Raw genomic sequence first — 11,854 nt, forward strand, 5'->3', positions numbered from 1 at the left:
GCACATTGGTTATCAAATGACATGAGCCAAACATGTAGGCCAAAGCACAACAACTATCCCGTGCTGTTGTGCCTAATGCTGCCTGCATGTACATCGTCATGCAACCATGTGATGAGAGTGATGTGGGGAAGAGCTTCTGCCCAATCTGTCGGAAACAATGGAGGTTGCAGTGTCATGGATGGGAGGAAAACAAATGCAGCTGCAAAGCAGGAGACATGAACTTAGTTATAGGACTTCCTTTAAAAACGGTGTACTGTCTGACGATGACCAGCTATGCAAGAAGAGGAAGAATAAAAGAGGTAAGAATCAAGATTTTTGTTTTGTCCCAACATGCTTTAATCCATGATTTACAAAAAATATGAAAGGGTTTGTTCCCTAACCTTCTAGGCTTAGTTCTAATCTAATCTAAACTGGCCTCATGCAGGTCTTTTATTTGTGTGCTGTTGTACCTCATGCCCGCCGTATGAAACATGCAGGAAGGAAAGTTTTTTTTTAAATATTTGAGCAATTTGTATGAAATATCAGAACCGGTCCTGAAAATGACATTTCGCTCCATTGATCCTTTCTGGAGAGGATTTGATTTCTCATCATTAAGAAATAAAAAATAAACCAAATGTACCAGGGGGAAAGTTACATTTTCAGTCACTGACATTGTTTTTGTAACTGACACATTAATAATCTTGTTTTGCTAAAGTTGACTTGTCTCTGCAAAGCACACACCACCCTCCTAAAAAAAACAGCTTCTGTTCACACTGTGCCACTAACCTGTGACATGACCACCACCATTTGGTGTTACATGTCGCTGACCGGACAAATAAACACATGCAGGGTAAACTGCCCAATGTATGAATCCCAGATTTACATTTACTCGTAACATGGAGGTAAAACATGCTGTTATTAGTTATATGTGAGGTTATTTTTGTCTGTAAACTTCACTGTGTGTGTGTCAGACGTTGGACGCATGTTATTAATGCCACAACTCCTCTCTCGCCACCTAGGTGTCAACCCTTCCCGTCTCCTATGGGGGAGAATTTGCTGATAGCATGTGGCATATTCTGCAATTTTTTCATTTCAACATGCCACGCAATTGCCATTATCCCATAACTACAATCTTCAACTTCCATTTGCTTGATTCCTTAATGGGCGAGAAAAGGCAGCCAGGAATAAACATTGCACCAAAACAGGTGGTCATGGATCTGATGAGCGTGGATTTAATCTGTTTTACTGTGCTATGACTCCACATAAGGGTTGAAGCCACAACCCTCACAAAATCACTTTAAATCTATGACTGTACAAGAGTACATGAGCCCAAAGACGATGACATCAACCGTGCTTGTAGTTTGGAAAAATCGAGGGATGAAAGTCAGTTTATCGAGTAATCCCATTTGCCTTCACCGCCCCCATTGTTGTAATTATTTATTCAGCCCAAACCAGGTGACTACTGTGAGAAAAATGTGCCTTAAAGCGCTCCTAGCGATGATCAGTGTGATACAATATGATTACTCGTTGAAGGCCAAAGCCAAATAGAAACTTAATGAATGTGTGGTGCAACAATGATGCCTTGTGATATGTCCACCTAAGAGTAACAAATGAAGATAACTGGATGTAACTCTTTTTGCTTTTGATAAAATAAAAATCGATTCGACTATTCTGTTGACGGACCTCGAGCCAGAGAGGGACTTTCTTCAGAGAAAGTCCAGACGCGACACGACACAACCACTAGCATCAACCCCAGTGCGATAACAATCTAAGCTCCGTACTAATGCCCCACCCAGTGCGCTTCACTATGAGGACAGTGCACGCTCCATAACCTCACACCCAGGTGTGCCTTCCTCCTCTGCTCCAAGTCAGACTCGTGCGGTCAAAACAAGCCTGTGTACGAGAGCGTCCTCATACCCGGCTCTGCCCACCATGCCTCTCCTCCCCTATATCAGACAGAGTCATTTTTGTGAGGACACTCTCACCCTCTGTGCTCCAGTCAACACATCTCATGGTGAGACGGGTCCACTGAAGGCATGTCCAGGTATTGTTTTATTTAAAAAACATTTTTTACATTGTCTGTAGGCTGTAGTTTTGAGTTGGTATGTTGTGGTTTATGATTGTCAAAGTGGCCTCATCTTGATTTAGAAACGCTTGGATAGATATAGAGACCAGTTTACATCCTGGATATCAAGCTTTTGTGTTTGGGAAGACAGGGAGAGTGAAATCATACTAAACTGCTGAGAGCTGTTGGAATGAAGAGAAAAGGACTTCAGAGAGTTAGGTTGTGCATTTCATTTCAATGTAAATGATGAGGTAGAAGCAAAAGTTTTGGGGCATTAGCTTGTAGGTCTTCTTAGTCAACAGTGTGATCTGAATATCTTGAAAATGTAGCATTGTCTTGCTTGCTTCATCATAGCAACATTGGCTACAAATATGTACTTATTGTAAGCCTATTGTAATATGCACAGTAGCGTTTGATTGGCACTGTTTGGATTTTTTACTTTTCTATTCTGCTGTCTTCAGCGACGGCAAAGGATGGTTTCAGTCACACAGAAGAACAGAAGCTGCGTGCTGCTGCGTATCCTCTCTGCTCTAACCATCGCTGTCTGGTGGCCTGTTTACTCATTATCTGTCCTGGCGACACCAAACACCTCTACCCCTCCTGCCGGTAACACCAACATATCCACCAATTCTTCTGCCATAAAACCATCCGCCTCCACCCTCAGCCCAACGTCTTCGTCACAAGCCTCTACCGCAACACCCTCAAAATCAATGTCAGCTACGTTTACGATGCCACTCCTCGACCAAACATCGGCTAGAGACCTCCTCACATCCTCACCCTCAGTTTACTCGCTACCTCACCCCTGCAAACATCTGACATCACCCCTCGAAACTATCGGGTCACCTCTGCACAAAAACCTATGCCGTTGGTCTAAAATGACCCCCGTGTCCTCTGAAAAACGTCCTCTTCACACTGCTAAACTTCTATTTCCCCCCTCCATCTCTACTTCCGTTCCACAAAGGTTGCCATCATCCCCTCTTCTTCAGACTGCTTCACCCAAGCTTCCCTCTCCTGTTTCAACATCATCCCTCTTCACAGCATTCTCGCCTTCAACCCCTAAAACATCACCACCCCCTCTTGCCAAATCCTCACCCACCCGTCTCCCCAAAACCTCGCCATCTCCTCCAGAGGCAGCAGCCTCTTGTCCGCCCGGACCACGTCCGCCTCCCCCTCCCCCTCTCCCCCACACCACAGCTCCGCTGTTTGAGCGCCAGCCGTTCATCGTTAGTTGGAACATCCCTGATTTGGTGTGTAACAGGCACAACATCTCACTGGACACCTCGCCCTTTAAAGGCGTGGCCACGCCTGCTAAGGTAAGGGGACACATCTTTGAATGTTGTGTGGTGATTGAGTTGACAGCATTGGGTCTATTCTAGTCACATGCAAATCCATGGTTGCAAAGCACATGCTGTAATCAAATGACATGCTAAATTACTTTACATACAGCTGGAAGAACATTGCTCGTAAATTGTTTTCTAAATTTGATTGGTTGCTACATGTTTTAAATGCATGCCAACTGGGTTTTATTATGATGCCAACACAGTGCAATACATCAAGTTAACTGAATTATACAGGTTCATTTCCATGTAGGAAAGATACTTCATTAACTGGTGGTTATAAAGCTGTTGAAATTTTCATCTTATACCTTGTCATGTGCCCGCGGCAGGTCCCAGGCCAGTTTCTGTCTCTGTTCTACACAGACCGGTTGGGTCTGTACCCACATGTAGACCTCGCTAGGAGGAAACAGTTCAATGGCGGCATCCCTCAGAGAGGTAACCTGAAAGCCAGTATGAACAAAGCCAGAGAAGATATCAACTACTACATCCCATCCAAGTGAGCCTACTTGCGATTCACCCGTTATTGTTTCACACATTTGATGCTGATCGTGAACCTACTTCCTCACCCTCCTGTCTTCCCCGCAGGACCAGCCGAGGCCTGGCTGTGATAGACTGGGAGGAATGGCGCCCCCTATGGGACAGAAACTGGGGCACTAAGAGAATCTACCAGGCTTTATCTGTGGAACACCTAATGCAGACAAACCGCTCCTTGTCAGTGCATGAGGCCACAGAGAAAGCCAAACAACACTTCCAGGTGAAAAACTGAAAAAAATCAGAAAACAAATAAATTTTGTTCTGAACTCAGATGTTATTCTTCCTTCTGCCTTCTGTTTTAGGTGGCAGCCAAGAGTTTCATGTCAGGGATATTGGCAATGGGCAGAGCCATGAGACCCAACTATCTCTGGGGCTTCTACTTGTTTCCTAACTGCTACAATTATGGCTGGGAGAGGCCAGACTACACAGGCCGTTGCTCCACGGAGGTGAGGAGGCAGAATGATGAGCTGCTCTGGCTGTGGGAGTCCAGCACTGCCCTCTACCCCTCTGTCTACTTGCAGGTTAGTGACATTTACTATTTATGCATCTCTAATATTATTTCCAAAATTTTCAAGTCCTTATTTTCCCCCCTGCATCCTTGCATTGTTCCAGGTCTCTCTGGCAGACAATCCCAAGGCTGCTCTGATGGTGAGAAACCGTGTCCAGGAAGCTTTGAGAGTATCCGCCCTGCCCAGACGCAGTGGCACTGCGCCCGTGTTTGCTTACATGCGACCTGTCTTTGTTGATCAGAACAGACGCTTCCTCAGCCAGGTAAACAAGAGTGTAATTTGTTTAACAAATGTTCTGAGCGATATGAGAGGAAGTATGAGCTGTCCTTTGGGAGAAATGACTGACAACCACTCTCTAAAAATGAGTCAGTGATGTTTCTATTTCTATTCTAAATCTGCTGTACAAGCATTGCATTTTTGAAAGAACTCATTCGTTAGCGACCACACACTCGACTAGAATAGATGCATCTCGGGTTACTTCTTCATCCTCGCAGTGAGGCGTTTCCATGAGGTTCCAGTTTTAAGAGGAGTTTGGTTTCTTGGTGTAACAACACCCTGCTCAGGTGGTAACCCTCACCCGAGCACGTAATCATCATCCGCTCTTCTCACCTCGCAGGGTGAGTGTTTTGAGGGAAATAAACAGTGTAAAAGTCTGTGGACCATGCATGCTTTTTGTCTTCTGCGTATCTAAACAAAGGCAATAAAGAATACAATTTGTGTCCAGGGAGACCTGGTCAGCACCATTGGGGAGAGTGCAGCGGCGGGAGTGTCTGGCGCTGTGATGTGGGGGGCCAGCGCTGACTATGATGACCAGGTAACATCACCCGGCAGACCTCCACCGCACTGCTGAAAGACACGACCGGAGACAATGTGTTCAGTTAGATGATATAGCAGGCCGCTCGCCTCTGAGACTGACTGACTGACCTGAGTGGCTCGGGTACTGATGGACAGTGTTGGTTGGTATAGTGTAGCAGTATTTGGCAGGGAAGCCAGGATTAGCTTGATGATAGTGAGCTTCACGGTTTATAGTCTTCTGAAAGATACCTCTGTAAATTCAAATTAAGTAATCGTCTTACGGCTATTGCGTATTATTCACTGCATTAGGTTGTTATTTGGGGATTGTACGTTCTTGAGCACATGTTTCCGAAAACACTTTTTGCAGTTTTTGCACAGGATAAAGTAGCGTAATGTTATAACATGTTGGACAGACACAGGCTAGCTGCTTCCCCGTTTACAGTCTGTATGTTAAGCTAAGCTAAGCTAATAGTCGCCTAGCTTCAGCTTCGAATCGAATGGACATGAGAGTGCCGTTGATCTTCTTTTCTAACTCTTTGCAGCCAGTAAAAGTATTTCCTTAAATATTAAACGATTCCTTTAAGTACATATCAACATATTTCAGGGCTGTTGACTTGCTGTGATGTTCTGTTTCAGACATACAGTGTATAAATATACAAAGTATAGGTACTTTTGAATAATGTTCTCTTCCTGCCCTTCCTGTTCCTTCTTCCACTCTCGTCTCCCCAGACGTCTTGTGCAGCCCTCTCCTCCTACCTCTCCTCCACCCTCAACCCTTACATCACCAATGTCACCATCGCCGCCCAGCTCTGCAGCAACTTCCTGTGTCGAGGGAATGGCCGCTGTGTCCGCAAAAGCTACGACTCCGGTCACTACCTCCATCTAAACCCCGGGAGTTTCCGGATCCTGCATGTTCAGAACCGCTACCTCGTCCTGGGGAGACCTAGCCTCTCAGACCTGAAGGCTTTGAGCAGGAGGTTTACCTGTCAGTGCTACAAAGGACTGAGCTGCTTACCCGGGACATACAAAGAGCTAGCCAAGGCCCTGGTATTTAGTGTGAAACAAGGGCTGTACCAGAAGTTTCACACGCTAAATAAAGCCATGTTCGACGATGCGCAACAAGCCAGTATTACTAAGGACAATCTTAAAAAGAACTTGAAAGTTTAGCTTGTAATGAATGAGTTTTTTTGCCGAGCTTTCTGAAAAAACACCAATTAAACCAAACACTGTACATTCGGACCATGGGAATAACCCGTCCCGTCGCAATCCAGCGTTGGACAGTTCATCTGTAGTATTATAAGCACCCAGGAAGCATCACTTCATCTTTACAATATGTGCATTATATTCTGTCTTGCCAAAGAACAGGGCTTTGCTCATAATCCAAGATCAAATTTACAAATGCGGTGCTATTTTAAGTAACTATTAGCTGCTTGACAATATTAATCCCACTGGGAATTTGTTTATGTTTTGACCATATGTAAATAAATGAAAAGAGACATGGAGGCAGGAGTGTTTTTTTTTAAACTTTGTCTTTGTCATATGTTACGTATGGTTCTATGTCCTGCTGTGAATGTTTGTGCTTGGGTGTGTGTGTGTGTATTCTGTGTCTTTTGACTTCTAGGTGCAGCTCCCTCACGAGTGATTGAACTCATTAAGATATTGTGATTCTCAGCTTTGCTACACATCGAACTTTACCTTGAGTACCTTGCAAGTCAAATTGTCCAGGTTTTGTATTCGTGAGTTTGGGGTTAACGTTAATGAACTAATTAAAAGGCAAACTGTTGAATCTCACTCCCTGTTTTCATCTGCATGAAACCATGTTTTCAGCTTGTACACAGCAGTCGTAAACTGCTGATTGAGGGTGCTAATGAGTCTGCATGGAGGAGTTGGTGTTTAATATTCCCAGTGTGGGAATACTGTAGGCCAATGGTGTATTGACGGTGTCTTCTGGGCGGGAAGCGTGTGAGGTGAGTCTGGACTCACGAGCTTGCTTGCGTCAGTGATCTCCGGGGTGCTTTAAAGAGCGAGAGAGGAAGGCTTGATACATTCTTGGTTATGCAGCTCAGTTTTACCCTGTCACGGCGACGTCAACTTGTGATGCCACAGTGAGCGTGCGAGTTCAGAACACATGCAGACATCGGTTAAAGATTTAAAGCGTGGGCGTTCATCTCAACAGGGAAGTAGTTACCAGATAGCACAAGTGGCCTTTGTGTGAACCAGGTTAATGTGAAAGGTGCGACTCATTGTGACAAACACGCAAAAATGTAGCCAAACTGCCATCTTTTTTTGAAGAAAACAAAAAGCTCTAATAAACACTTCTCAATACCAAACACAAGTGTATTAAAGCAATTAACTTGTTTTAGTTATAACTTGCATCGCATAAACCCCATATATGCAGACCATCCAGACTAATTTGAACCCAAATAATAAATGTCGTCATATCTTCACGCGAAAACAATACCAAGGCTGGGAACTTGGCCTTGGCGGATGAATCGGTGGACCGAGGAGGACGGGGACATCTGCGAAGGGGGAGGCTTTAACAAGCTTATAGTACTTTGGTAAACTATTCTTTGTTACATTTCTTTTTCCACCACAGCATACAGCCAACATGACCTCCTGTTGTTTGTGTCTTAGCACCTTTTTTCTTTTTCTTTAGTTTTTGCTGTGGCTACAGTTTCATGCCTAAGATATGTTGACAGTTAGGAGTCAGCCTGCAAACAGGTTGCGGGCCTTTGTTCATTGGTAGCCTAGGGCACATTTTAACAAAGCCTAAACACAGGAGACCAAATGAAAAGAGAGTGAAACCAAATGTTTCCTCCCTCAGGCTTGCTTGGCCGCTCTGCTGCAGCGATACAGTGTGAGACGGTTATTGCTCAGAACTTTGCTGAACGATGTAAATGGTATTTTACCAACATTAAAGTAAAGGAATGCCAGTCATGTCCCAGGGAAATTTCAGATTTAATGAAGTCGTACGGTACATGCCATTGAAATTCAGGTTTCTAAAAGCAGTATGGTCTATTTATTAATTGGTGAATAACAAAGCACAAAGAATTTACCGATTACTTTTGCCCTGTATTTAAGTATTTTACTCGGTTTACTGAACCCTCAAAACAGACCCAACTCCAGCAGAAACTCTTTCAAATTCAATCCCAAGCTTATCCAAACATTCAGAAAATACTTCTCAATCCTACAATATCTTAAAAACGAATTATCAGAGTTGTGATTCGTACAAAATATTGTCTAATTATCAAGACATGATTAAAGGGCGGATTCATAAATGACCGGACTGATTCCAGCAGAAAGTTAAAATGCTCATGTGGGAGTGAAACCGGTTCACCTGCTGGCAATGCAAACTCCGACTGATGTAAACCTGACGAAGTTACTTGTGTAGAGGAGACAAGACGGCTAAATGTACCACCATTTGTTTGGTCACAGTGCAAGGTACCTAGATTAGTCTGTTAATTAGTAAAGCAAATTTTGGTGTGAGAATATGCTCTGCTGGAGGGAATACTTAACGAAAAACCTGTTTTTGTTGTGTTGGATACAGAAATCTGTAAATTTGATCAGCTGTAATTAAATGTGCATCATTCTGGTGTAACCAGTTATTCTGATCATTTGAGCAAATGATAACTGGTTAACTGTCATTAATGCTGAAGGTAAAAACATTTCATAATGATCATCACGGGTTTCCTTGCTACATTTATTACCGGGTTTATTTCTACTCTATTAGTTGTCATGCAAATAGTCGAGGGTCATATTACCAAGATGGGTGAAAATAGGGAGTTTGTTTCAAAATATAAATTCACATTGAAAAAGAGGTTAATGCCCAGTTGTTTTTGACTTTGTCTTGGAAATACTGACTATGAATATCATGTCTAATCCATAAACCTTACATGTTTTATTTTCAGCATGCAGACATGAGCTACAGTTAAAGCATGCCAATGGTTATGTGAATGACAATCGATCCAACTCAAACTAGACCTGCTACAATGCATGCAATGTAGAAGATGGTAAGTCTGCCACTGCAATCATTTTAAAAACGGAATTTCCAAACTTCCAAAGTCTTGTAGACTTGAAAAATATTCATATTAAAACTATATTTTCGATAAAATGGCAGTAGGTTAACTGCATTTACACAAGTTTGGTGTATCATGGTCCTCGGTTGTGTTTTATCTTTATCACTGGACCCAGAAAAATCAGGCGTTGCAGAGTCAACAACTGTCTCATCTGCATACTGGTAATAAGTGAATAGAGTCCAAAGCATCACGACTCTAAACTTACTGGAAACATGAGCTGCATAAAATGTTGAATTCAACATCTGTTGTCACATTGCTGACCAACTGTCCAAAGAGTCACTTCTTGCCCTTTTTTTTAAATTATCAATATCAACATTTACGTCTTTTCCAGTTAAATCAGTCCGATCTGAATACAAATTAAAGTCGTTTTTTCTTTGACTCCACCGGCCCATTGACCTCTCCATTCTCCTCGCTCAAACCATTCACATCTTTGGTGCGCTTGACTCTCAGCAGGACATTAGACAGCACGTCCTGGTATAAACTGAGGCAGGCCCAGCCGGGCAAGTAGAGGAGGGTGATGAGTCCCATGAAGTTGTGAGGATAATGGGAGTAGTCCCAGGAGCAGGCGCCAAACTGCCTCAGGACCAGACCCCAGGAGAGCTCCCAGGCGTAGATGAAGCAGATGTAGATGGGGAGCCGCCGCCACGTCCCCCAGCCTCTGCTGTAGTGCAAGTGAAGGTAGAGCTTCTCCACCACGAAGCTGCAGCTCCCGTACATCAGGAAGGACCACAGGGACGTGTGGCCGCTGAGGCTCCGGTCAGACTTCTCCACGAGGTTGAAAATGGAGGTGAAAATCACCTCGTCCAGAAAGCCTTGCATCCCAAAGAACAAGAAACGCACGAAGCCGGGGAGACCGCGAAGAGGCCCCCGATCATGAACTCTGTCCTCCGGGCGGAGTTCGCTCGGGCAGTCGGGGGTGCAGGAGCGGTGGTACTGCAGCCTCGACATGCCTCTGTGGAACACCAGGGCGAAATAGAGAGACAGAATGTAGTGCACGAGCAGCTGCGTGCCAGATACCACCCGCACGCGCTCGGGCAAAGTGTTGATGTTCCCGATAAGAATCTGCAGCCCGATGTAGACAGACGGGTAGAAAACGAGATGAAACACCACAGGCCGACCTCGGAAACACCTCTTCTGTGAGTAAATCTTCTCCAGCGCAAAGTGGGTCAGCGAATGTATAATGCAAAGATAGGGAGAGGAAAAGCCCACCAGTTTAGGGTCTCGATGATTAAAAAACCCCTGTACCGATGAGAGCAGGACATCCAGAGTCACGCCGTGCATCCCGTAGAAGTAAAGCCGCATCCATCGCGGCAGCTCCCGGAGCGACTCCACCGCCTCCCCCGTCTCTCCGACCGCTTCTTGTTGGCGGGGCATTCGCGCCGTATTCAGGCCACCGGTGGGGTTTCCTGAATGACCGCGAGGACCGTCTCGCCACCGACTGGCCATGATCGGTCACTCTCTCCAGAGAGATCCAGCTTCACTCTTCCTACACTTTGTTTGTTCCAGCACATTGAAGCAAGCTGCGTCTGCAACCACCCCCTACAACTGCTGCTGCCTTCACGTGTTCCCCGGAAATACCTGCTTTTGTTAAACCAGTTTGTGAACCCAACTTGACGACAACAAACAAAAGTTCTGTTTACATCTTGTGTCATTCATCAAACGCATTGTGTGCAACCTCATGTTTAGCACATTTAGTTCCTCATGAAACGTAGCCAATTTTGAAATGTGCATTATTTATTTCTACGTTGTTTACTAGCGAGCAGTCCTCTTCCTGCCTTTGTGGGAGCACTGCCAAACGTTTTGGCATGTTACCTTCACCAACTGTCGATCGTGCATGCGTGTCCCTGTAAAAACATAACTCTATAGGGGTCAACAAATTGGCTCAACGTCATTATAAATCTGTTTGCTGATGTTGGTCCAATGTGAATGAAGTCAAAAGGTCTCAGTAGAGAAGTAAGGAGGACGATTGCAGGTATTTAAAATCTGCTGTGTGGCAGTAGGTGCGGCCACCTCAGTCATACGCACTTGGTGCACCGCCAAAACAATGTTCTAAATTTCCAATAGCACCTGAAGGCAACATAAGAGGAACTGATGGAGGTGTAGCTGTAGAGCTGTGGTGGAGACGGGACGTTTTGGCTCTGACAGTTATTAATTGAACTCTCATCCCCAGGCGACGTCCTGACTGTTTAATTACGAGTCATTAATGATAATTACATGCGATTATTCTGTTAATATGATAGACCAATATCGGCCCTGTAGTAAACTAATCTATCATCTTTCATCAGAATGAATTGATCACCCATTAGGTAGGCTACATAGACCTGTGTGACTTAAGATAGATAGATGGCCTGTATCATGAATCTCATGCTCAAAGTGACACTTTGAACATCAGGTGTAATGAATAAATGAACTGTCAGGCATCGATGGTTACATGAAATGGATACCGCCAAGTCACAATATTTCCTCTTCTGGTTTCCTGTTTACTATCTTGCTATTGCTGCGGTTATGAACTGACCAACAATGTTTAACATGTATACTGTTAATCTCAATATGAGACCA

General features: G+C 44.4%; 2 protein-coding genes across 2 annotated transcripts; one reads left to right on the forward strand and one right to left on the reverse strand.

Moving 5' to 3' along the window:
• Window positions 1–1,911: 1,911 nt before the first annotated feature.
• Window positions 1,912–6,386, forward strand: LOC306796097 (hyaluronidase PH-20-like; the record flags this gene model as incomplete). Its single annotated transcript, XM_079294875.1, has 8 exons — window positions 1,912–1,993; window positions 3,083–3,357; window positions 3,711–3,877; window positions 3,967–4,135; window positions 4,218–4,436; window positions 4,528–4,686; window positions 5,149–5,238; window positions 5,949–6,386. 8 exons carry the CDS (start codon window positions 1,912–1,914, stop codon window positions 6,384–6,386), a joined length of 1,599 nt encoding a protein of 532 aa, XP_079151001.1.
• A 1,831-nt stretch (window positions 6,387–8,217) lies between these two features.
• Window positions 8,218–10,805, reverse strand: tmem229a (transmembrane protein 229A). Its single transcript, XM_079294929.1, has one exon. It carries the CDS (start codon window positions 10,739–10,741, stop codon window positions 9,653–9,655), a length of 1,089 nt encoding a protein of 362 aa, XP_079151055.1. The 5' UTR covers window positions 10,742–10,805; the 3' UTR covers window positions 8,218–9,652.
• Window positions 10,806–11,854: the final 1,049 nt, after the last annotated feature.

The sequence above is a fragment of the Melanostigma gelatinosum genome (assembly GCF_949748355.1).
Source record: "Melanostigma gelatinosum genome assembly, chromosome: 22".
NCBI classification, from domain to species: Eukaryota; Metazoa; Chordata; class Actinopteri; order Perciformes; family Zoarcidae; genus Melanostigma; species Melanostigma gelatinosum.

Coding starts and splice junctions, on each gene's coding strand:
- tmem229a (XM_079294929.1), bottom strand. CDS start 10,741: ATGGCCAGTCGGTGGCGAGACGGTCCTCGCGGTCATTCAGGAAACCCC.